Source organism: Myotis yumanensis, unplaced genomic scaffold (assembly GCF_028538775.1).
Source record: "Myotis yumanensis isolate MYYU_CA2020_CCGP unplaced genomic scaffold, mMyoYum1.0.hap1 SCAF_22, whole genome shotgun sequence".
In the NCBI taxonomy this organism is placed as follows: domain Eukaryota; kingdom Metazoa; phylum Chordata; class Mammalia; order Chiroptera; family Vespertilionidae; genus Myotis; species Myotis yumanensis.
This window is the reverse complement of record NW_027223773.1, coordinates 12,200,833-12,227,611: the sequence shown is the minus strand read 5'-3', so window position 1 is coordinate 12,227,611 and position 26,779 is coordinate 12,200,833. Positions and strand designations below refer to the sequence as shown.

Sequence of the window (26,779 nt, the reverse complement as noted above, 5' to 3'; positions counted from 1 at the left end):
GGTTGGTAGTAGAGGGCCTGCTAATGGCCTTTTCATAGAAGTGTGTGGTCTCTGACAATTTTTTTCTCCAAGGGATTAAGGCTTAGAGAAAGGCTTTAATTAAAGGGGTTATCTAAAAGACTTTCAAGAATGAGGTAGACTGCTGAAAACTAAGGTAAGATATATTATTACTCACTAGAGGCTCAGTGCATGAATTCGTGCACGGGCAGGGTCCCTTGATCTGGCCGGCAATCTGGGCTGATTGGGGCCGGCTGGGGGGAGGGACTGTGGGAAGTTGGCCAGCCGGGGGAGGTTGGCTGTGGGAGCACACTGACCACCCGGGGGCAGCTCCTATGTTGAGCGTTTGCCCCTGGGTGGTCAGTGCGCATCATAGCGACCAGTCAACCAGTCGTTTGGTGGACCCGTTGTAAAGGTCGCTTAGGTTTTAATATATATAGATGCTTGAATACCAATAACTTGTTGAAAACTGTCATAGGACTAAATAGTCAACAAAGGGCTCTGAGATTAAAAGGCCTGGAAAGTTACAATGATTATCTGTGAACTGGTAGGCAGATGGAGGGAAATTATGAGTGAAATACTTTGGTGGAAAATTCTGAAAGAGTTTTTTATTAGTCTTGAAGGGTATAATATGGGGAATGACATATAAATAACAATTAGAATAGCTCTTGAATGGCATCTCATTTTCTGAAAAATGCCAAAAATTATCAATACATTGATGGTACAATTCTTAATCTTCATTACTAGCGTACCAAAAACTATTCTGTGACATATGCAAATTCCATTCAATTATTCTATTCAGAAAAGAAAACCAAAAGTGTAATTGAAAGCTGTAATTTAAAAAACATTGCAGACTTCCAATTTTTGGTCTGACGTTTAATAAGCTTAGAAGATATCATTCCCACCTTCGCAACAGGAGCTAAACAAGCTGAAAAATCAACCCCTCTTCTTAGAATCATCAGAACTGAAATCACAGGGAAAACTTTTTTCCCCGCCATGTTGGAGACAGACAGGTGTTCCTGAAACCACAACCCACCAGAGCTGAAGCCTCTGAGCAGACACCAGGGAATGAGTGTGGGTGAAGAGAATTTTAGAGACAGGACAGGCAGTATCAGAGAAGGGGCCCATGGGGGAGGAGATGGACATGCACAGAGGATAGAGGAATGTTCAAGAGAAGGGGAGCAGGAAGGGGGGCACCAGGTGGGCTTTGAAAGGGATATCCTGCAGGAGAGGGACCAATTAGGAGAGCACGGGGGACATAAGGAAGGATCCAATTGGAAAGGGTCCTGAAGAGACAAAGAGCTCCCAGCATTTATAAACCCGGAGACTAAGAGACTCAGAGAAACTGAACGAGAGAGAGAGAGAGAGAGAGAGAGAGAGAGGTTTTCCCCATTAGGTGCCCCTCCAAGGGGATCCCCTTTAAGGACCCCTCCCTTGGGGAGAGTTTATATATGCTTCCAAAAATCTTCCACATCTTTATTTAAAATCTTTTAGTCCACCAATTTTATTCTTCAAACTTCGTAGGACAAGACGCCACAAGAAGAGACTGCTTGCCCTGAACCCCAGGTAACACTGAGCTGGGAAACGTAATGTGTCATTGATGAAATGCTCAGTGTAGACAAGGCTGTGCGTTAAAACTCCGGAGGGACCCAGTGTTGGGGGGAATCCTACACCTCTGTGAATTTTATCTCTAGGACACCAGGTTCTTACAGCGAAGACCAGAGAACAAGCCCCTGTGGAGGAGAGGGGACGCAGCCATTCTGAAATATGCCCAGAGCCTCTGTTCTCCCTAACCGCCTGCCGGAGGAGGAACTATTTTATCAGAGTCTAACTAACTGGTTTTCTCCGGTCCTAACCGGCCTGGGGAGGGAGATACCCATCTCCGGCTCCCTCCAGCCTTCCTGTCTCACTGCAGGGAGGGAAGATGGACACTTGAGAAAGTCATGGCCAGGGGCAAGGCTGACTAAAAACCTGAGCCCTAATCACAGGACCGACGCTGCTTCCCAGGCTCCCAGGGCCACCACCACATCAAAGGGCCTCCTATGTAATGGCAGGGGAATGCACTAAATAACAGTGCATCTTACACCACATTCTAGAAGAATCCCCAAGGGAAGCCCTACGGCACCAAAGAGACAAAAGCCAAGAGACTAGAGGCAATATTGGCCTCTGCCACCTACAGCAACAGCAGACAGCACACACAGCCTAACTCCCAGCCAAACAAACATGAAATCTCACACTAAAATGTCCACTTCCTTCAGTTCCTTTTGTGGACGAAAGGGGCCATATGCTAACCTGACTAGTTCAGGGAAGGCCTGCATGGCGGGCGTGCCAACTCAAAGATCTAAAATAACCACAAAAGGTGGTCTGAAAATTAAATACTCAACTACAAACAGGTTATGGTGCTTAGTCATGTCCTATGCCAGTATTTTCCCTGACAAAGATCAACTTAGATCTTTACTGAGCCCGACTGTCTTTTTGCCTCTAAGATAATATATCTGGGAGACGTCTGGGTAACTTGTAACTTCCTTTTTTTTTTTTTTCGACCCCTCAAGGCACAGCAAATGGCAGCAGGACATTCCCTCGTTGTTATTGTTATCAAGTTAATTGTCAACTGTTAATTATGTAAAACTATCCTGTACCCATCTGTGTAAAAGAAGCATATGTCCATCATTTCACTTTTTATCCTATCCCAGGGGTTTCGCCACCCCTTTTATTTTCTCCCACCTCCTGAATCTATCACCAATGAATTTCATGTAACCCACTTAAGTATTTTCCTTTTAAATTCATAAAAACAAGGTATAAACTCCTCATTCTCCGGAGCATTATCTCAATTCGTTGAGGTTCTGCTTCCCGGCATATATCGACAGTTTGGCTCAAATAAACTCACAAAATTCTTTTTTTTTTAATTAAATCTTTATTGTTCATATTATTACAGTTGTTCCTCTTTTTTCCCCCCATAGCTCCCCTCCACCCGGTTCCCACCCCACTCGCCGCCCTCACCCCCCCCACTGTCCTCATCCATAGGTGCACGATTTTTGTCCAATCTCTTCCCGCATCCCCCACACCCATTTCCCCCCCAAGAATAGTCAGTCCACTCCCTTTCTATGCCCCTGATTCTATTATAATCACCAGTTTATTCTGTTCAGATTATTTATTCACTTGATTTTTAGATTCACTTGTTGATAGATGTATATTTGTTGTTCATAGTTTGTATCTTTACCTTTTTCTTCTTTCTCCTCTTCTTAAAGGATACCTTTCAGCATTTCATCTAATACTGGTTTGGCGGTGATGAACTCCTTTAGCTTTTCCTTATCTGTGAAGCTCTTTATCTGACCTTCAATTCTGAATGATAGCTTTGCTGGATAAAGTAATCTTGGTTGTAGGTTCTTGGTATTCAGCACTTTGAATATTTCTTGCCATTCCCTTCTGGCCTGCAAAGTTTCTGTTGAGAAATCAGCTGACAGTCGTATGGGTATTCCCTTGTAGGTAATTGAGTCTCTTTCTCTTGCCACAGTTTGGGTGGGGCGGGCTCTCAGGGAATCAACAGGGCAGAGCAAGCAGCTATGGCTGATCCTCAGCCCAGCCCTAAGGGGCCCTGCGTCTCAGTGTCCTGGTAATCGCTGCAAGCACCTTTTAGAGAAAGCTGCCCTCGAGTTCCAAGTTCTGCCCGCTGCCAGACAGTCCAGTTTCTCCCTGTATGAGTCTGGGTTCCCAGAGACTTCCCGGAACTGGAGTTCAGAGCAGTCGGGGGCTTGTGACTCCCTCCCGATTCAAAAAGACAGCCGCGTCCTTAGTTGCCAGCCCTTGCCGCATGCGCCTCCGTACCTCACCTCCTCTGAGTCTCAGTGCGCTTTTCTCTTTCCTTCTAGTTGTAGAATTTCCACTCAGCCAGCCTTCCTGTGGTTCTGGATGATGTCCGTTTTGTCTTTTAGTTGTATTTTTGAATTTGTTGTGGGAGGCAGCAATTTCCGGTGTTTACCTATGCTGCCATCTTGGTTTCTCCAGGCAAAATGTCACAAAATTCTTTACAGGTCTGAATGCTTTTTATGTTAACTATAACATCTTGCTGGGGTTATAGGGGGTTATTAAGAATGAGGTAGACTGCTGAAAACTAAGGTAAGATATATTACTCACTGGGCCTCTAGTGAGTAATAATATATCTCACTAGACCACGTTCTCATGTGGTCTCGGGGCCTCTCCTTCCCACGAGGCCTCTTCACAGTGTCACCAGCGGGTAGCCAGACTTCCTGCTTGTGGCTCAGAGCTCACAAAGCAACCATCCAACAGGGAGGAAGCAGAACCTACCAGCACTTTAAAGCCCAGGCCTGCTCTGGCCGGGGGGTAGCTTGCTCCGCATCGTGTTGGTTAATGCCTTACAGACCTGCTCAGTTTCAACAACGTGGGAGAGAAGGGTGTGAGGCTGGGGCCTGGGGACCATTTTTAGAGATGAACTACGATAGTAATATGCCTTAAAATAGTTTGTTTTAAACTGTATGTGAAGTATGTGCTGGTGAGTGTACGAATTCATGCACTGGGCCTCTAGTGCTGAAAACTAAGGTAAGATATATATAAATTCAAAGTAAACATCTATAACTTTGACCCAGTATATCATGTTTAACATTCAACGAAAAATTACAAGATGCACTAAAAGACTTAAAACAGTTTAAAGAGACTAAGCCAGTGCAGAACCAAATTTGGATATGGCTGAGGTGTTGGAATTATCAGATTAATTAGCTCCAAATAATTAGCATTAATATGCTAAAGAGTCTAGTGGAAAAAGTGGACTACATATAAGAACGTAAGGGTAATGCAAGCAGAGAAATTAAATATGTAAGACAGAATCAAAAGGAAATGCTAGAAATAAAAAGCATGACAACAGAAATGAAGAGTGCCTTGATGGGCTCATTAATAGACAGGACACATCCAAGGAAAGAATTAATGAGCTTGAAGAACTGTCAATAGAAACTTCTCAAAATGAAATGCAAAGAGAAACAAAGAATGAAAAAGACCAGATTATCCAAGAATTGTGGGACAATTACAAAAGGTGTAACATATATGTAATGGGAATTACAGAAAGAGAAGAGACCAAGGAGAAGAAATATTTGAAGCAACAATGATCAAGAATTTTCCAAAATAAATAATAGGCCCCAAATCACAGATCCAGGAAACTCAGAGAACACCAAGCAGGAAAACACCAAGAAGTCTACACCCAGCCATAGCATATCAAACTGTAGAAAATCAGAGACAAATAAAAATTGAGAAATATTGCAGTTGACCTGCCTTACAAGAAATACTAAAAGAAGTTCTTCAGAAACTTCTTCCCAACTTTATCTCTAGATAATAATCCCAATCAAAATCCCAGCATGTCATTTTGTTGATATTGGCACACTGGTTTTAAAGTTTATATAGAGAGGAAAACACACACACACACAAAAAACCAACAACCCAGAATAGCCAACACAATACTGACGGAGAAGAATGAAGTCGGAGGACTAACACTACCTGACTTCAAGACTGTCTATAAAGCTACAAAAATCAAAACAGCATAGTACTTGCAAAAGAATAAAGAAATAAATCAGTATAACAGAATAGTGATCTCCAAAATAGACTCACAATATAGTCAACTGATCTACGACAAAGGAGCAAAGGCAATTCAATGGAGATGGTCTTTGAACAAATGTTTCTGGAACAACTAGATATCCACATGCAAAAAAACAAACAAACAAAACAAAACAAAACAATGAATCTTACACAAAAACTAACTTAAAAGGGAGCATCGGTCTGAATGTAAAACACAAAATTAGAAAACGCTGAGAAGAAGAATAGAGAAAATATTGGTGACCTTGGGTTTGGCAATGATTTTTAGAGATAATATCAAAAGCGTAATCCACGAAAGGAGAAAATTGATAAGCTGGACTTCGTTAAAATTAAAAACTTCTGCTCGGTGGAAGGCCCTTGCTAAGAGAATCAAAAGACAAGCCACACACTAGGAGAAAAGAATTGCAAAAGACATGTCTGATAAATGACGGGTATCCCAAATAAAAAGGAACTCTTAACATTCAACAATAAGAAAATGAACAACTCTATGAAAAAATAAGCAAAACACTTCTACAGATACCTCATCAAAGAAGATATATAAATGGAAAATAAGCATATGAAAAAAGTTCAATATTACATGTCATCAGAGGATAAATGAAATTAAAACAATGAGATATCAATATACACCTCTAATACTCTAAAATCCAAAAAAACGACAACACTAAATGGGTCAAGATGTAATTAAAAAAGTTATCAGTAACTACTATAAAAATATCACATGACCTGAAGCATTGATATTGAAAAATGAAAGAACGAAAAGCTAAAACCTTAACATACTTTGGGAAGTCAGAAATGCTCCAATGGCATTAATGGTATTATGAAACTCCACAGAGTCAAGCAATATATAACTGTCTATTATTTCAAGCCATAGGTGACACATTTGGTTTCTTGATCATTGTTTACTAGTATCCCCATGAGCCATTCCCATCATTCAAAGCCAAGGTAAGAACCTTTATACTGACAATGGAGCAGGTTTAGTCTAGTGGCGTAAGTCCCTGCCTGCTGCACCCCAGCTTCAATAGGTTGACAAATGTAGGTGGATGATTGGGATTACTATTCTGAAGCCTCTTCAATCAGCTGGGCTAAAGTAATTGGAGTGGATAGAAAAATTCTGAGACATGAGATCATATTATCAAAATGTTAGACATAGTTGAGTTATGAACTACTGAAAAATTAAGCAATCAGAAATGGTTGCCCTGGCCAGTGTGGCTCAGTTGGTTGCTGGTTTGATTCCCAATCAGGACAAGATCTGGAGTTGGGGAAGTGGAGGAAGCAGCCAATTATGTTTTACTCTTCACACTGATGTCTCTCTCTCTTTCCTTATTCCTTCCTCTCTCTCAAAAAATCAATAAAAATATTTTTAAAAAAAAGAAATGGCATGGTCAAGGGTATCATTCCCAAGCCTAATACATATTAGTCTTTCCGATCATAAGCATGGCGATTGTCAATATAATTGCTATCAACATGAAGACTAATAATAGTTAATTTTTGCACAAGGAATTATTAATATGAACTTTAATTTAGGTAGATACGTTTTGTTGTTGTTGTTGTTTTGTTTTTTATAAATTTAAAATATATTCTATTGATTTTTAGAGAGGAAGGGAGAGGGATAGAGAGACAGAAACACCAATGATGAGAGAGAATCATTGATTGGCTGCCTCCCGCACGCCCCCCACTGGGGATCGAGCCCGCAACCCAGGCATGTGCCCCTGGCCAGAATCGAACCCAGGACCCCTCAGCCCGCACGCCGACGCTCCATCCACTGAGCCAAACCGGCCAGGGCGAGGTTTACGTTTTTTAATGAGAAACTTACCTTGCAGAACTTGACTTCTGCCTCTAAATGATGAATGTATTGGGACTGATCATAGATGATAGGGACAAGATTATGAGCAGTAGGCATATTGGTTTCCTCATATTCTGATGACCTCTAAAGAAAAAACAACAAATTAAGCATGTTTGGGTTTATCAAAGAGTCAATGAATAGCATCTCCATATCAATTTAGCACTGACGTCATATAAACACAGACTGAATCACATGCAGCTACTAAGTATTTATTTCTCTATCCTACAAATTCCACAAATAGGTAAGATTCAGGGATATGAACATTTTTTAAAGATGGAAAGTGACAGTGGTTATAAAAAGCACATGGCAAGCGGAAAAATGCCAAGCAGTATAGTTAGCCTGGGATGGACTGTCTGTTTGAGCCATCTATCTATCTATCTATCTATCTATCTAAAAGCCTAATATGCAAATTATCCCTCAGGAATTGGACCAGGAGACCTGGAGTTCAATCGCTCACTAAGACGTGCACTGATCACCAGGGGGCAGTGCGGAATGAAGGAAGGTCCAGGCCAACAGCTGGCAGCTGGGGAAGGAAGGCCCTGATCGCCAGCCAGGCCTAGAGACCCTACCCGCGCATGAATTTCATGCACCGGGCCTCTAGTTTTGAAAGAAAGGGAAAGTCCCTTCAAGAAACCTCCATTGAATAGCAGTGGCAGCTAAGGCTGCAGGACCACTCCCTGAAGGAGGGACTCTTTAGACAGGTGTCTGATGCCAAGTGTGTGTCATGAGTAAAATTCTGTCTTTACTACTATTTCGGCCATTTAAACCTGGCAAATCCTTCCCTCACACCTCCCTTCACACCTATCTTAGCCTTTAGCCTATCACACTGCTTCAATCAGGAGTAATACACTCTGTCAAAGCAATGGCAATAAAATCCAACTTCAGAAGATATAGGGTCTAACTTGTAGTATCACACAATTTTATAACCATGTGTTTTTAAATGTAGAATAAGATTACAAACTTCAGTTTTGACATTCACAATAAAAGCGTCTTACAAAGGACAGCTGGAATTATAATTAAGTAAATTCTAAAAACGATCAAACACAAATATAGCCCTCTAAAAAAGAAATGGCTAATCTTTTCCACATATTGTCCCTTTTTTATATTTGCTAATAGTTGCAAAGTAAATTCTCTAAACTATTTCCTCACTCGTGTTTCTCAAGTGAGGAATAAAATAAAAAACCAGGATTCCCTCTGCCAGAGAAGTCTCTCTTCTGCAGCTAAAATCATCAGGGGAAAAATAGTTCCTTCTTATGCTGTATTTACACTATCAGAACGCCCTGCTCAGAAGTGACCTGCCACATTTCCTACTAAAATGACACTGCACAGTTAAAACACAGTTAGAAAAACAATGCTTTCGTGGGGTTGCAAATGTTGACACTTACCAAAGGGGACATTTTTCTTCTTCTTGATGGAGACACCTCATTTTCCTTAGTTGCTTGTTGGTTCAACAAGGCTTTGAGTCGCATAACTACAAGGCAGAAGCAATGTGTTTATTAACCTTATTGGCGACCCATGGTCTATCGTCACCCAGCCATTCTCCCATCCATCTAACAAATATTGTTTAAACACACATTATGCATCAAGAACAGGGGATGCAAAGCAAAGGTGAGGAAATCTCGCCCACTTAGGAGCTAAGACTCCACTGGGCAAGAGTGATACACAAATAGATATAAAACAATATAAGTTTGTATGTAGAGCTAGAGTCATAGATAGTGTTACAAAAAGAGGAAGCACCTAATTGTACCTGTTTTCACAGAGAAGATAACACTGCACAGGACGAACAGGAGATCACTAAGCAGCAAAGGGGGAGGCAAATTCCAGTAGAAGGCATGCACATCAAAAGCATAGGAGCATGGCCAGTAGGTTGGTCTGACTAGAGCATGCCTTGCAAGATGGATGTTAGAAGGAGGCTAGAAAAACGAGGCTGGAAGGTCGCTTGGAGCCATCTACGGAAACGTTGCTATGATACACTAAGAATTTTGGACTCTGGCCTATATAGGCATTGGGAAGTCAAAGGGAAAAAAATTAAGCAAGGAATTGCATTAGCTGATTTGTGTTCCGGGGATAAAATCCTAGCAGTGGGGTGGAGAGGGGCGGGAGTTGTTACCATACGGAGTTTAAAGAATTCCCTGTGGGTCACCCAACTCACCGGCATGGCTGTGCTGGAGCTCGTGCCAGGGAGTCCCGGTGGCCTCGCTGCCTCCTTCAGCGCTCCCAGGAGGCTCCGGTGCACCGCCTCTAAGAGCGGCACCGTATTCTCTCAGCTGGTGAAAGCTTCTCATACGTTCTGCAATAACAAGGCGAGAGTGAGGCTGCAGAAGTCTGGGCGGACACATGCACCCACACTCCACAGGGCAGTTTCTAAGGGAGAAGCAATCCTTCTGAAACTTTACGGGAAAAGGCCCAGTTCTGTTTCTGGCTTGCTGAGGAATGTGCTGGAGGAAGCGAGGGAAGGTTAAGTTCAGGGTTGAAGATTAGACTTGATCTCTAAGGTCACGGACACCTCAGTGGTTGATACTCACTCCATAGAGTACTACCAGCGGGAGGACTGAATGGGAGAGCTCCTCTCTAACCCACTAACCAAGGAGACAAAGAGCCAAAGACTCCCTAATCCTCCTGGGGACACTGGGCTGGGTGGCAGACCCACAAGAGGGACTCCACCACACCCAGCACCTGCCCAGGGAAGCCTCCTTGTCCCTGTGGGCCCGACGTCCCTCCCCCGGCAAGAGACGGCCAACTGCCTGGCCGAGTTTTCAATCAGGATTTGAATAACTAGATGCTTTTAGTGGAAGCCTCTGTAGACCAGCCCTTCGCATGTACTGCTGGCTGGGGACATCTCGTGTAGCAATTCCTGGTTAGTGCAGCTGACCAACACTAGAACTGAAGCTTACACTCACCAGCACATACTTCACATACAGTTTAAAACAAAGTATTTTGAGGCATATGACTATCGTAGTTCATCTCTAAAAATGATCCCCAGGCCCCAGCCTCACACCCTTCTCTCCCACGTTGTTGAAACTGAGCAGGTCTGTAAGGCATTAACCAACATGATGCGGAGCAAGCTACCCCCCGGCCAGAGCAGGCCTGGGCTTTAAAGTGCTGGTAGGTTCTGCTTCCTCCCTGTTGGATGGTTGCTTTGTGAGCTCTGAGCCACAAGTAGGAAGTCTGGCTACCCGCTGGTGACACTGTGAAGAGGCCTCGTGGGAAGGAGAGGCCCCGAGACCACATGAGAAAGAGAGGAGCCCAGCCCTGCCAACAGCCCCGTGGACCCTCCAAGGTTGTTGCTTTCAGCCGCCGAGGTTTGGGGTGGTTTGTTATATAGCAATACATAACCGGAATAATTATCAGGGAAACACTAGCCCCAAAACACTTTCAGCAAAGGATCCAAGTCTTACATTCGTAGCAGAACTGTGCTAATGACAGCAGGGATATATGACTAACAGTTCTATTCTACTTCAGTGGGTATTTTTACATGAATATCAACTGGAGCACCAAGCAACCAATTGGTAATTTCATTGATTTCAGGTTTAAATTTCTTCTAATCTCATGATTAAATTCGCTGGTTTCAACCCAGAAAACTGTAAATATAACAAAAAATGTTCTTCGTACATTAGAGATTTCAGTCACCATTTTCAAATTTTGACATCTGTATTTGAAAATTATTTTTTAACTCATTAATTAATTTAATATATATATATATACACATATATGTATGTATATACACTAATAAAAGAGAAAGACGCAAATTGACCGTACCTTTGTGACGCCCACCAGTCAATCAGGAGTGAGTATGCCAATTAACCCAACAAAGATGGTGGGTTAATTTGCATATGCAGGCGTTCCTCATGCCCCAGCCACTCTGGGCCTCTGGGCAGTGTGGGAAGGCAGAGAGGCAGCAAGGCAGCTCCGGGCCAGAACGAAGGTGGTACCGGCAGCCAGGGGAAGGAAAGCCCATTCTTGCATGCATCTTCATGCACTGGGCCTCTAGTATATATATATTAGTATACAATTATGTTAGAAAAAGATGAATTCCCACTCAGGTTCATGCACACCTATTATCTGTTTCAAATGGATTCCATTTAAACAATTCTTAAGTTCTTCAGAGGAGGCAGTACTTTCCCTAAGTAAGAACAACTCACAACAATGATGGCAATGAGGTTCTTACTCTCTTTTTATCCAGTCCCTTCTTGTGTCCTCATGAGAAAAAGCTCCTCTTCCTTGCTTCCTATATGGTAATGCTAAGAAAGCCACAAAACACCTACGTTTTCATTACCAATTATTGCTGGAAAAATATTTATAAACATATATCCTCCAGGACCTTGGGAAACAGATTCCTTTTTCTCCAAGCTCATTCATTTCAAATTATAGAAAAGAAAATATAACCATAACTTACTAGAAGAAAATACACCCTAAAATACACACTATAGGAGAGACCAAGATGGCGGCGTAGGTAAACACCGGAGACCGCTGCCGCAAACAACCATTTCAAAAATACAACTAAAAGACTGAACGGACATCACCCAGAACCACAGGAAGGCTGGCTGAAGAGAGACTCTACAACTAGAAGGAAAGAGAACAGCAAATCGAGGCTCAGAGGCAGCGCAGTGTGGAAAATACAAAGGTACCGAGGTGCGCGCGCAAAGCGGGCTGGTGGCTGAGGGCGCGGTTGTCGTTTTCTGTCGGGAGTGAGTCTCAGACTCTGGGCTCCAGATCCGGGCGAGTCTCTAGGGACCCAGACTCAAACGGGAGAAGCGGGATTATCCGGCATCAGTTGGAACCTGAGGGCAGCTTTCTCTCCGAGGTTTGCAGCGGCTGCCGGGGTTCTGAGAAGCAGAGCCTCTGGGAACGGGACTGAGCGTGGCCATAACTGCTCCCTCCGCCCGCCCTGTTGATCCTGCCCCGCCCAAAGCCTGCGCACAGCCATTTGCCGATCGCCTCAGGCAAAGGCTGGATTAGCGCCTCCCCAGAAGGCAGACGTTTTCCTTACAGCTGATTCCAATAGCCAGTCGGCCTGGGGGTCAAATCCCTCTAGTGTTAACTACAACAATTAAGGCTTGGCTAGAACAAGACTGCGCACAGAGACCACAAGGGGGTGCACCAAGAAAGCATAAAAGATGCGGAGACAAAAAAACATGACAGAAATGGAGGATATGGAGCTAAGAATCGCAATTTTGAGGGCTTGCCATAAATTTGTGCAGAGCCTCACGAAAACTAATGAGACCCTCGATGCTACGATAAAGAAATTAGAAAGTAAGCATACACAGACTGAAATAAAGAATATTATACCCAATAGCAGACCAGAGGAGTACAATAATCAAACAAAAGATTCGACAAAAAACACCCAATTGGAAAAGCAAAATGAAAAAAGAATCCGAAAGTGTGAAGATAGTGTAAGGAGCCTCTGGGACAGCTTTAAGCGGTCTAATATCAGAGTCATTGGAGTGCCAGAAGATGAGAGACAGCAAGATATTGAAAACCTATTTCAAGAAATAATGGCAGAAAACTTCCCCCACCTGGTGAAAGAAATGGACTTACAGGTCCAAGAAGCGCAGAGAACCCCAAACAAAAGGAATCCAAAGAGGACCACACCAAGACACATCATCATTAAAATGCCAAGAGCAAAAGACAAAGAGAAAATCTTAAAAGCAGCAAGAGAAAGAGGCTCAATTACCTACAAGGGAATACCCATACGACTGTCAGCTGATTTCTCAACAGAAACTTTGCAGGCCAGAAGGGAATGGCAAGAAATATTCAAAGTGCTGAATACCAAGAACCTACAACCAAGATTACTTTATCCAGCAAAGCTATCATTCAGAATTGAAGGTCAGATAAAGAGCTTCACAGATAAGGAAAAGCTAAAGGAGTTCATCACCGCCAAACCAGTATTATATGAAATGCTGAAAGGTATCCTTTAAGAAGAGGAAGAAGAAGAAAAAGGTAAAGATACAAATTATGAACAACAAACATGCATCTATCAACAAATGAATCTAAGAATCAAGTGAATAAATAACCTGATGTACAGAATGAACTGGTGATTATAATAGAATCAGGGACATAGAAAGGGAATAGACTGACTATTCTTGGGGGAAAAAGGGGTGTGGGAGATGCGGGAAGTGACTGGACAAAAATCATGCACCTATGGATGAACACAGTGGGTGGGGAGTGAGGGTGGAGGGTGGGGTGGGAGCTGGAAGGAGGGGAGTTATGGGGGGAAAAAAGAGGAACAAATGTAATAATCTGAACAATAAAGATTTAATTTAAAAAAAAAAAAAATAAAATAAAATAAAATACACCCTATATTACAAAATATCTAATAAAGATTCTTCCCTTACAGAAACTCATTTTCTACCTGGATTAAACTAAAGAGGACAGGTCTTTAGGTCAAGGTTCAACACTAATCTGATGAAATGCTATTACTCATCGATACAATAGACCTGGTGAATCTATCACTACATTTCTCTCCACACCAACCCTGTTGCCACACAGACCTTTCTCTAAGGCTTAGAGCAGCCGTGGGCAAACTACGGCCCGTGGGCCAGATCTGGCCCGTTTGAAATGAATAAAACTAAAAAATATCTGCATATCAGATATTTACATGACGATTCATAACAGTAGCAACATTACAGTGATGAAGTAGCAACGAAAATAATTTTATGGTTGGGAGTCACCACAACATGAGGAACTGTATTAAAGGGTCACGGCATTAGGAAGGTAGAGAACCACTGGTCTAGACAGAGGAAACCCCATTGCTCTTCCACTGGAGCCATTGCACTTGAAGGCCCCATAAATCCTACTCGGAACACTGCCCCCCAGATTCGGTACCTGCTGGGCACACACAAGGGAACCAGATTACACAGGACCTGCCAGCTACTCCCTCTCCCACTGCTAATGGGCACGGCGTCATCTGCCTCTAACCCAGAGAGTAGAAAGGACACTCATTTCCGCTTCTCTCCTGCGAGGACAGAAAGGGTATTTCATGGAGCATCCTGATTTCTCCTCCTGGGGACCAAACCCGGGCTGAATGTCAACTCGGTTATGACTCCAAACACCAATAGGACCTCTGGGTGCTACAAAAATCCGTACCCTTTTATGTAAAGATGTTTACTTTGAATTTATATTAGTTCACACAAACACTCCATCCATGCTTTTGTTCCGGCCCTCCGGTCCAGTTTAAGAACCCACTGTGGCCCTCGAGTCAAAAAGTTTGCCCACCCCTGGTGTAAGCAGTGGTTCTCAACCTTGGCTGCATGTTAGAATCACCTGGGAATCTTTTTAAAATCCTGATTTCTGGGCCTCATCTTCTGGAAATGCTGTTTCTTTGTTACTCATGTTGTGGCCCCACCCCATAACAAAGGAACAGAATTTCTGGAGGATGAGGCCCAGAAATCAGGATTTTAGAAAGATTCCCAGGTGATTCTAATGTGCAGCCAAGGTTGAGAACCACTGGTCTAACGGGAATTCGGTGCTGATGACTCAGCCAGCCTGGCCTCCGGTTACTCACCGGGAGTTTAAGAGACGTCCGGAGGGGATGCCTTCCTGACTTGAGCAAAATGAGAAGCAGCAATGGTTTTCCAATAACTGCACATGCCCTAAAGACACTTGTTAATGGAAAAGGGAAATCAAAGTGTCACATGATAAGCAACTTAGTGCACAGAGCTTCAGATTTATGCACTTCGATCCATGAATGAAGCACTTATCTCCGCTGCCTCCATTAGAAAGGAAACAGAGGGTCTGACTAACATTCAAAGTGTGCTCCGGGAGGTATCGAATGGCTTCACCTCCAAGACAAAGGGTAATTACTTATTTATACCTAATCTGACTAAAAGCTAATGCGCTAAATTAGGAAAAATAAAGGAAATCTGAAAAAAAAATTGCATAGTTGAAAGTCCCTAGAGGCAGAGTTCTTTCATCAGATTACGATGATGACAGAGTTTGATAAACCCACTGATCCCCTCTCTAACGTCTGCAATGTCTTGTTTAATCTTTTAGAATTTCTAACCTTCAAAGACGACGTGTCAAATTGCACCATGAAAACAGTATTATGTGAAGTACTGAGATATTGCTAAGGGCACGTGATATTCTTACGTTATTTCAATACTCTATTTCAAAACATGTGCTATACACTTGGACGAACAGAGAACCCTGAGGAATAACAATGCTCCAATGATTCTAGACCAGTGGTTCTCAACCTTCCTAATGCCGCGACCCTTTAATACAGTTCCTCGTGTTGTGGGGACCCCCAACCATAAAATTATTTTCGTTGCTACTTCATCACGGTAATGTTGCTACTGTTATGAATCGTCATGTAAATATCTGATATGCAGGATGTGTTTTCATTGTTAAAAATTGCACATAATGAAAGCATAGTGATTAATCACAAAAACAATATGTAATTATATATATGTTTTCCGATGGTCTTAGGCAACCCCTGTGAAAGGGCCATTCCGCCCCCAAAGGGGTCGCGACCCACAGGTTGAGAACCACTGGTCTAGACAGAGGAAATCCCATTGCTCTTCAACTGGAGCCATTGCCCCATAAATCCTACTCGGGGACACTGCCCCCCAGGTACCTGCTGCGCACACGCAATGGAACCAGATTACACAGGACCTGCCAGCTATCCGCTATCCCACTGCTAATGGGCACGGCGTCATCTGCCTCTAACCCAGAGAGCAAAAAAGGACACTCATTTCCGCTTCTCTCCTGCGAGGACAGAAAGGGTATTTCACGGAGCATCCTGATTTCTCCTCCCCGGGACCAAACCCGGGCTGAATGTCAACTCGGTTATGACTACAAACACCAATAGGACCTCTGGGTGCTACAAAAATCATATGAACACAGGTATCAGTAAATAATATTACTGCTTGTCCACTATCCAAACATCAGGCAGTGCGATAAGCCCCAAACAGGTTAGACAGCTGCTGATTGCTGACAACTGAAGTCTGTCTTGTTCATTTTTTTTTTTTTAATCCAGTTTCTCTACTTCTAACTCCTGGCTCACCATTGGGTGTCTCATCATCAAGATGTTTTGGAACAAAAGGCAAGTATGTCCCAGTCTAGCGAGGATCACCCTTATCCACATACTGTGAATTATTAATCTCTACATTGTCCATCTGTACCGGGGGATGTGCAGGGGGATTAGCCTGGTGACAGGGGACAGGGAGCCACACCCTGTGAAGCGCCCAGCTGTCCCTGAGAAAACAGGCCATCAACCCGACCGCCCCGGGTGAGACAAGAGACGCATCAGGGTTCTCAGAACCAGCTCGGACTCAGGCAGGCAAGCAGGAAACTGAGACCACGGCGAGATAAGAGATACATGTGTTTGTCCACCCTGCCTGGGCCTCAGCCTGGTTCAGGAGATTGCTGTCACTGCTCACTCAGGGACTGACAGGTACTACAACCAAGATACAACAGCCTCATCCAAAAATCAGACAAAGCCAGCTCTGTAAATGGCCATGACCATAGTAAGAGACATCAAAAGCAGTATATAGAAAGTGAAAAAAAAAAATCCCAAAGAAAATACTACCATAAGACTCTTAATAGCCGACAAATGTGCTCAAGTGGTTGGCGCCGGGAGTGAAAGATAATCCGAGCAAGAATGCAAACATCTTAAGGAAGCAGTGTCTGGGCGCTCATGAATGATGCATGGATGTTGGCAAATCAAGGAGATTGGCTCGATGCAGTCTGAGGGCTACACCTGGCATTCTTCTGGCACCGGCTGGGAGGACTTATGCACCTGTCACTTTCCATTGATGAAGAAGTAATCCTAGCCAGACTGGCAGAACACGGGCACAACCACCAGCCAGTACAATCTGTGTCCTTAATGGTAATGACTCTCAAGTATGACTCGGGCGGAGCAAGGGCTGTGAGCAAAGGCTTCCCTTCAGGACCGTGGTTTCTCAGCCTCAGTGCTACTGACAGCGGACCGGACGATGCTTGTGTCAGGGGCTGCGTGGTACATGTTTAGCAGCATTCTTGGCCCTTCCCCCCTAGATGCCGGGGGCATCCCCCTCCCAGGTTGGACAAACAGAAATGTCTTGAGACAAAACATTGCCCCAGTTGAGATCTACTGGTTTATTTTTTTATTTTTTTCAATCCTCACCCGAGGATATTTTCCCATTGATTTTTAGAGAGAGTGGGAGAGAGAGGGGAAGTCGGAGAGAAATATCGATGTGAGAGGAACACATAGATTGGCTGCCTCCTGCACGTGCCCCAACCAGGGCCTGGACTGGGGAGGAGCCCTTGACTGGAATCAAACCCTTTGGTCCACAAGTCGATGCTCTATCCACTGAGCCACACCGGCTAGGACGAGATCTATTGGTTCAGATCAATCGAATAAGACAGCTCGTGTTCAGTCTTGAGGAGAGACGTCCATCATACCCACCGCATTACTGTCCTGTAACGGCAGCCCCTCTTGGTGGAGAGCGGGCAGGACACGAGCTCCCCGGGCACAGCAGTGGTGTGGGGGCCCTTCTGGTCCAGATGTCCAGGCAGGCGTCATATCTCTACCCGCTGTCGTTGAGAACGTGGAATTCAGATTCCGCTTCATGTCATTCCAAGGCCTCACACGTGAAACACTTGTTCTACTCCAAGGCCATTTTTCAGAGCTAACTTGGGTGGTCATTCCTTTAAACATTCCCGTGGGCTGAGATGAAGCGCAGTCATAATCAGTCATAAAGGTTGCGTGGGTATGTGCACAAGTGCATTTCAAGCTACTTTCTCTACCTTTCTGTTTGTTTGTTTTGTTGTTGTTATTCCTCACCTGAGGATATTTTTCCATTGATTTTTGGAGAGAGTGGAAGAGAGGGGGAGAGACAGAGAGAGAGAGAGAGAGACAGAGAAACATCAATGTGAGAGAGACACATCAATTGGTTGCCTCCCACAGGTGCCCAAGTACGTGCTCTTGACCGGGAATCGAACCAGGGAACCTTCAGCCCACAGGCCAATTCTCTGTCCACTGAGCTAAACAGGCTAGGGCTTCTTTCTCCACCTTTTGATCCTGAAAGGAGTATCACTAAGTGGAAAGGCTAAAAACCTTAGCAAAGTGCTGAGAGCGTGTCTTGTAAACATCCCAAGATGATATATAATTATTCTCAGTATCTCAATAGCTTGAAAACGACTCAATCCCTTCTTCCTGTCCAAGAACATGTACAAATGTCCTTACAACTTCGTAACGCTGAGCCATGTTTGATTCTAGATGATTCTAGAAATTCCTAATTACTTTTTTGCACGCTAAGTCCTGTCTTTTGCCTACCTCACCTCCCTCAGTAGGAGGGAAAGAAAACTGGAATTTTACTGCCTTTTTCTTATTCTGGTAAAAGAAATGGCCACAAAAGTTAAAATTACTAAGAAAAGTCATGTGAGTATATAAAGCAAAAAATGAATATATGTAATTTAAATTTCATCAGCAAAAAAGGAACTCAGATGCTTACAAGTTTTATTTGCATTACCAATCCTTAGTTAACAGCCAAACCATTCCGTGTTTTTAATTTTTAGAAAACAGAGATGTTTCAGTCTGCGCTGAATTACCAACATAATTTTGTCATTTCATAATGAATGCTTCAGAGTCTTTATTATATTGCTGCCTGTCTTGGTCTCAATAAGGCTGACAGTAAGACAAACAAAATAAGCAAACATTAGCTGTGGAGAATGTGTGTGTGTGTGTGTGTGTGTGTGTGTGCACGCACGCGTGCACACGCAGAATATAAAAATATTCAGAAAACATTCAAGAAGAGCAAAAAAGAAGAAAAAGAAGAGAGGTTGAAGGAGGAGGAAGCGGAGGAGGAGGGGAAGGAGGGGGAAAGAAGAAGTAAAAGAAGAAATACAAGTTTGAGGAGTAAAACTGAGAAAAAGAAGAACTTCTGCCCAAGTTACACACATATTTTTTGTAAGTTTGCCAAAGGTCCAGATGATATCACTGTTGACTAATCCAGTGACCAAATTATTGGCCAGCAAGGTTCACACAGGCGTCCTGCAGATGTGAGTCCTCCCTGGGAGGGAAAACACACTTTGTGGACTCTGGAGAGATGTGTTAATCGTTTGCAAGCAAAACACAGGACACTGACATTATCTTCCGTTTTCTCAAATCAGATCAATTTACAAAAAAAAAATCACCCCCAAATTATACATTTTATTTCCATTTTCAACCTTTCACTTTCTATGAACTAGTTCCACTCCTCACTGTTATTCTGTTATTTTAACTAGAGAGAAACATAACCATTATCATTCAGACGCTCCAATCTAGTGATGATGGAAGGAACATTAGAGATCCAGGGGTCCGAGAGTGATGCCCGGAGCAAGAACCAGCTCTCACGTGTGTTTTTTTTTCTTCCTTCCTTCCTTCCTTCCTTCCTTCCTTCCTTCCTTTCTTTCTTTCTTTCTTTCTTTCTTTCTTTCTTTCTTTCTTTCAGTTACTTTTATCAATTCCAGAGAAGAAGGGAGAGGAAGAGAGAGAGGGAAAAATCAATGATGAGACAGAATCACGGACTGGCTGCCTCCTGCACGTCCCCCACTGGGGATCAAGCCTCAAGGAATGTCATTAAACCTCTGCAATTTCCTGCAGTGCCCTGACCGGAATCGAACCGTGACCTCCTGGTTCATAAGTCGATGCTCAACCATTGAGTCACGCCAGCTGGGCTCTCATATGTGTTTTGATTGGAAGGAACAGTGTGGGAGGAAGGGAGAAGAAAAAGGAAGGAAAGAGGAGGAAGCAAGAGAGAAATGGATTGTTTTAGAACAAGTATAAACTGCCCAGTTCTGCCACGAGCCTCACCATTCCCTCACGTCTTCCACTGGCAGCTCCACACATTCTTTTTTTTAAAAAAAAAATACTTTATTGATTTTTTACAGAGAGGAAGGGAGAGGGACAGAGAGTTAGAAACATTGATGAGAGAGAAACATCAATCAGCTGCCTCCTGCACACTCCCTACTGGGAATGTGCCCACAACCAAGGTGCATGCCCTTGACCGGAATCGAACCTGGGACCCTTCAGTCCACAGGCCGACGCTCTATCCACTGAGCCAAACCAGTTAGGACAGCTCCACACATTGTCATGTGTATGACTCCTAAAGGCCGTAATTCCCAAATAGGCCCAACTTCATTTTGTAGATAAAGACCAAGAATCCAGGAACAGTTAATAACTTGCCTAAGGTAACAGATGTTTGTCAGCCAAGCAACAGTAAGAGTCAGTGACCTGGCTCCTAGTTCCACATTCTCTTCCTCTGACTACATCACACTCTTCCACAAATTCAATCTAGAGCCTGAAACACCAAAATGTTGAAATAGGGGAAGTCAGCATATAAAATGATTAGGTCAATGAGCAACCACTGAGCAACACTGGCCGGGCCCCAAATTATATTTAAAGCAAATGAACGAGGAAAAAAAATGAGGGACTAGCATGGAAAATTGTGGAAACATTTTGCATTTGTATGTGGCTATTTCCTGGCTGAATACACAGTAAATGAAGGGCTGTTAGCAATGATTGCATGTACAGTTATTTAGAAGCCAGAGCAATAACTTGTGAGGAAAGACCAAGAATGCTGATTAGCTTTTTCTCTGCTCATGAACCAGGCAAGACATTTTGGGGAAGTGATAGCAGATAGACAAAACCAAGCCAACAAAACCAACCCAAAACAATACAAAAGAACTTGAACTTGCATTTTATCTGATTGCATAATAACAACATAATTCTCAAGTTATTAGGCACCGACATTCAAAATCACGAAGTTCCCCATATAAAATAATGCCACCATACCCTCTTCAGAAACACACATTTTGACTTGAAGGAAGATCCTATTTTAAAGAGATAATTTATAGCAGGGGTCCTCAAACTACGGCCCGCGGGCCACATGCAAATACAAATATTGTATTTGTTCCTGTTTTGTCTTTTTACTTCAAAATAAGATATGTGCAGTGTGCATAGGAATTTGTTCATAGTTTTTTTTTTAAACTATAGTCCGGCCCTCCAATGGTCTGAGGGACAATGAACTGGCCCCGTTTAAAAAGTTTGAGGACCCCTTATTTATAGGTATGAAGTGAAGAACTTCTAACTATGCTTTGTGTCAAAATTAGCTTTTTTGTTTCTTTCCATGAGTTGTTATATAAGCTACATAAGCATAAAAATGCTACTAAATAAGTAACAAAGTCCTAAAAACCCATGAAAAATCAGGTGCCACTTCTTGACTCATTGTTAAAACTACCACTAAAGATTTTGTTTTGGGGGGGATTTTGTTTTGTTTTATTTTAAATACTTTTATTGATTTCAGAGAGGAAGGGAGAAGGAGAGAGAGGTAGAAACATCAGTGATGAGAGAGAATCACTGATGGGCTGCCATCTGCACACCCCACACTGGGGATCGAGCCCGCAACCCACGCATTGCCCTGACCAGGAATCGAACCATGACTCCTGGTTCATAGGTGAAAGCTCAAGCACTGAGCCAAGCCAGCAGGGCTAAAGTTTTTTTGTGTGTTTTTTTTTTTAAGTTAACTTTTTTCTTTGCTTTATGTCTGTTCTTGATTACCAATGTTCTATTTTATACTGTTAGCAGACTAAATTTCAAATGTGTTTTAAAATGTATTAGCTTTGAATAAAAACTCTTCATGGGTATTAAACATAGTACTATAACATTAGTTTGAAATTAACCACTGCATTAAAATGCTTAATATTAAATGGCCTCTGATGCTTACATAAAAATTCAAAATAAGATCAAAGGACAAACATTAGGAGTCATTTATAATGCAAAACAAAAAATTTTTGCCAACCTCAAAAATTAAACAAAATCACTCATATTATCATTGTGCACTGCATTTTTCTTGCTTTCAAATAAAAATTTAGCCTGGCTGGCATAACTCAATGGTTGAGCATCGACCTATGAACTGGGACGTCACAGTTGATTCCTGGCGGGGCAAGTACCCGGGCCCGGGTTGAGGGCTTGGACCCTAGTGGGGGGCGAACAGGAGGCAGCCAATCCATGGTTTTCATCACTGGTGTTTCTATCTCCCTCTCCCTCTCCCTTACTGTCTGAAATTAATTTGTTTAAAAAGTTAGAAGTGATTATTTCTGTATCTAACCTTTCTTGAAACATAAATAGGGTGAATACCTTCATTAAGACCAATCCTTTTACTCTTGCAGTGTGGATACTGAGAATGTTGACAGTTTCTAACACTGCTGACGATGGGAACAACAATGAATAACTCTTACAAAGTTTAGAGTCACTTGAAAATAAACTTTCTAATCTCCTTGAAAAATCCTCCCTTTGCTGCAAGTACCCAGCATAAAGAGCAGCTAACATTTAATGAGTGCTTCTTAGGTGCCAAGCACTGATCTTTATCCTCATTTTCTACCAGAGTGATCTGTAATTATTTTATTTCTTTGTTGTCTTTCTCCTCACTAATCCAGGGGCTCCAATCGGACAGGAATTTTGTCTAGTTACTTATTGTATCCCCAGCACCTCGTATGCCCAACACATAGTAGGCACTCAATTAATAGAAGGCCCTGGCCGGTTTGGCTCAGTGGATAGAGCGTCATCCCGCGGACTGATGGGCCCCAGGTCCGATTCCGGGCATGTGCACGTACCTCAGTGGCAGGTTCAATCCGCAGCCCTGCGGGCTGGGTGCGGGAGGCAACAACTGATGTGTCTTTCTCACATCGATGTTCCTCTCTCCATCTCTCCCCTTCCCTTGCACCACGATCTCTAAAAATCAGTGGAAAAATATCCTCAGGTGAAGATTAACAAAATAAAATAAATAAATGAGTCAGCGTTCTATATGCATTAAATAATTTTTTAAACTATTGGTCATGAGGGTTAAGAAAACGCAACACAAAAACACAATAAAAATAGAATGGTTTACTCTAGTAGAATATTCTTTAATGAAACTTTTCATTTAGTATATATACATATCCTATATAATAAAAGGCTAATATGCAAATTGACCGAACGGCAGAACGACCAGTCGCTATGACATGCACTGACAACCAGGGGGCAGACGCTCAACACAGGAGCTGCCCCCTGGTGGTCAGTGTGCTCCCACAAGGGGGAACGCTGCTCAGCCAGAAGCCAGTTTCACAACACACAGGAACCTCTCCCGCCTCTGCGGCAGCACTAAGGATGTCCAACTGACGGTTTAGGCCCACTCCCCGCCTAAGCCATCAGTCGAACATCCCTGGAGGGCTCCCGACTGTGAGAGGGTACAGGCTGGGCTGAGGGACACCCCACCCCCCCGCCCCCGTGCACGAATTTTCATGCACAGGGCCTCTAGTACATATATCTATGTATATATACACACATATATAGTGTATAATCCCATATAAAATTTATTTTTTTACTGATGAGAAACAGTAAGAAAAGTCTGAAAATGATTGCTTTACACCAAGGGTCCTCAAGCTACGGCCCGCGGGCCACATGCAAATACAAATATTGTATTTGTTCCCGTTTTGTTTTTTTACTTCAAAATAAGCTATGTGCAGTGTGCATAGGAATTTGTTCACAGTTTTTTTTAAAACTATAGTCCAGCCCTCCAACGGTCTGAGGGACAGTGAACTGGCCCCCTGTTTAAAAAGTTTGAGGACCCCTGCTTTACACAGATTATTTCATTTGCTCCTCACAATAACCCTGTAAACACCATAACTGTAAAATAACAGAACCAACGTTTCTAGATGTTATTATATTATGATGTCCAAGATGAAAGACTATCTACAAGTATGTACTTCTATAGATACTCATTCATTAGTACTACACTAAGAAAATCTCAGTGAACTAAACAAGGTTTCAGTCGTAGTAATTATGACACCATTAATAAAGGAAAACAGGCTTTTCAAACGAGCCTGGCTGAATCTAACACCTGACTCTGTCTCTGTGTGGGCTTTGCCCTAACTTCATGTCTTTACAGCTCCATTTCCCCATGTGTAAAGTAGGAATATTCATAAGTTTGTTTGACGTTTTAAATGATTTAATATATGTAAATAGCCTAGAGTCTAGGCCAGCCGTGGGCAAACTATGGCCCGAGGGCTGGATCCGGCCCGTTGGAAATGAATAAAACTAAAAAAAAAAAAAAAGACCGTACCCTTTTATGTAATGATGTTTACTTTGAATTTATATTAGTTCACACAAACACTCCATCCATGCTTTTGTTCCGGCCCTCCGGTCCAGTTTAAGAACCCATTGTGGCCCTCGAGTCAAAAAGTTTGCCCACCCCTGGCTAGGCCCTAGACCACTAAATAAAGCTGCTGTGATGAAAATAATTATTGGTGGTGTGTGTTGTCCCTGGTCCAATAAATCCCATTCAATCCCCTACTCCGTAATTTGAATGTGTACAAAGTATGAATTAGGAACTTATTAAAGAGCCAAGTGTGGGAACTGGGCAAAAGTGGCCTAGAGCAGAGCCGTGCAAGAGTTTCTGCTGGCGCTGGACAACAAAGGTGCTTAAATCAACATCAGGGAGTTGGACAGGTGACCCAGGGAATCAAGGGAAACGCCACTGGTTAATAGTAAAAGCAAACTTTCTCCCTCCCTCAAAAATCACAGCAACACCCATCTTCTTCCTCCGCGTCCTGGCTGGGGTGGGGCCCGTTGGGGTGTTAGGTCAGGCACCTGGCCAGCTCCCGCCCACCAGGCCCTGGTCCGCTGGGGGTAAGGCGCAGGGTTCGGGGCAACTCACCCTGGAGACTCAGCAGGTATTGCCCCAGAGACTCCTCCAGGGTAGAGTTCTCCAGGGACTTCTCCATGCGCAGACTTGGGGTCCAGCGAGGGGAGTGAGGTGGGACAGTGTCCAGGGATCCCCCTCCGAGGACAGGAGGCCTTGGCGCCCCGGCAGGACCTGCCTGCTTCCTGCCGCGGCTGTCAAAGGGGAGCCTGGAACCCCACTCAGAGGGTCTCAACCTTCCCACCCACTGGCCCTCCTGGAGGATGACGGGACTTGTGGTTCACAGACTGCGGGCTTGCAGCCTCTACTTTCCCGGGAGCCCGTCCAAGGACACTACAATTCCCAGAGGGCACCGCGCCCCGAGCACACACGCTGCAACGGTTCGCTGGCCGGATCCGGTTGCCAAGGGACTGTTAGGAGGCTCCGCCCTTTTCCTGGCTTAGTCCTGCCTTCATCCCATCCTGCTGTTGGACCTCACCCTACTGACAGCAAGGCCTGGACCCTTCGACATGTGCATGTAAGCATTCGAGCCTTGAAGCTTCTGAAAGACGCAAATAACAAGCTCTGCACTCTTCATGACGTTTGTCAAAAACGGCCAAATACATTCTCAAGAGAAAGCAGCTCTAAACATCCCCCAAAGAGCCTAGATTGTGAAAGGCGGCTCACACTACAAATCCAAGCATGCCCAGCAACCCGACCTCCCCTCGGAGTTGGCGCACTGCCCGCTGGGAACTGTAGTCCCTGTGAGTTGCGGCGCCCGCTAATGCTGGGGTCCTTCTTCATTGTTCCAGCGGGTCTTGGAGGCACGCGTGCGCGGTAGGACCTGGGAAAGCCTGCGGGAGACCCTCTGCACAACCCCTTTCATTGTCTGCTCTTGGCGCCTGCGCAGTGAGAGGCCGCCGGGTCGGAGCCGGAGCGGGGATAGGGCCGGGCTCCTCGCCCTTCCCCAAGCGCCTGCGCACTGGCCGCCGCTCCTGCCGTTACCGCTATGTGTGGGGCGTGTGTGGAATAACGTTATCGCCCAGCGGAGCCGAGAGGCCGGGACCTCCATCGCAGCCACAGCGACGACGACAACAGGGTGCGGGGAGGACGGCGTGCGGAGACTCCCGGGACGCGCCGCGCCCCGCCTTCCCCGACCGGCGCCTCTCTCCGCGGTGAGGGGTGAGTGATGCGCGCCATCGCCGGGCTTGGGCGCTGCCGATGCCTCCGCCGCCGCTTTCCACATCCTCCTCCCGGGGTTTGCAGCCCGGGCCGCGGCCTCGGCCCGCAGCGGGGCGGGGGATGCGGGGCGGGAGACCAGGGACTGCTTCCCGGATGCTCCGCGCGGCGCCGCCACCCCCCACGCACCCGATCGGGGGTTGGCCGGGCGCCCCTGCATCCCAGCCCCCCCGCCCCAAACCTGCCCCCCGGCGCCCCGGGCCCACCGCCGCCGCCGTACGGAATCCTGTCAGCGCCCTCGGCTGGGCTTTGTGCATCCTCCCCTCCGCCGGGGCCGAGCGGGGGGCGCGGGCGGCGCCGGGAGGGAAGGGCCGGCCGCGCGGCCGCTGCCAGGGGTTCCCCCGGATCGGAGCCGTCCGCAGCGCCGACCCCTCTTTGTGGTCGGCTCCGGGCTGTGGGGTGCTCGGCGCGGGGAGCCTTTCGGACGCGGCGGGAGGGCGTGGAAGTCGGGGTGTCACGCACTCCGCGCCTGGCGACGGCGCCC

At 44.6% G+C, this 26,779-nt stretch overlaps 2 protein-coding genes across 16 annotated transcripts in view; one reads left to right on the top strand and one right to left on the bottom strand.

Annotated features, from left to right (window-relative positions):
- Positions 1-25,346, bottom strand: part of SDCCAG8 (SHH signaling and ciliogenesis regulator SDCCAG8) — a 205,974-nt gene extending 180,628 nt beyond the window's left edge. For all 5 annotated transcript variants that reach the window (XM_070401360.1, XM_070401363.1, XM_070401361.1 and 2 more), the window contains exons 1-4: positions 25,093-25,346; positions 9,591-9,728; positions 8,824-8,909; positions 7,409-7,522 (exon numbers count right to left, since the gene is read on the bottom strand). In XM_070401360.1, the coding sequence (XP_070257461.1) occupies positions 7,409-7,522; positions 8,824-8,909; positions 9,591-9,728; positions 25,093-25,159 (405 nt within the window). In that variant the 5' untranslated portion in view covers positions 25,160-25,346. The remainder of the gene's footprint in view (positions 1-7,408; positions 7,523-8,823; positions 8,910-9,590; positions 9,729-25,092) is intronic.
- A 650-nt stretch (positions 25,347-25,996) lies between these two features.
- Positions 25,997-26,779, top strand: part of CEP170 (centrosomal protein 170) — a 99,502-nt gene continuing 98,719 nt past the window's right edge. For 3 of the 11 annotated variants that reach the window (XM_070401447.1, XM_070401446.1, XM_070401445.1), the window contains exon 1: positions 25,997-26,238. The gene's annotated coding sequence lies outside the window, so the exon portion shown is untranslated. The remainder of the gene's footprint in view (positions 26,239-26,779) is intronic. The other 8 variants (XM_070401441.1, XM_070401438.1, XM_070401440.1 and 5 more) reach the window with 5 other exon arrangements.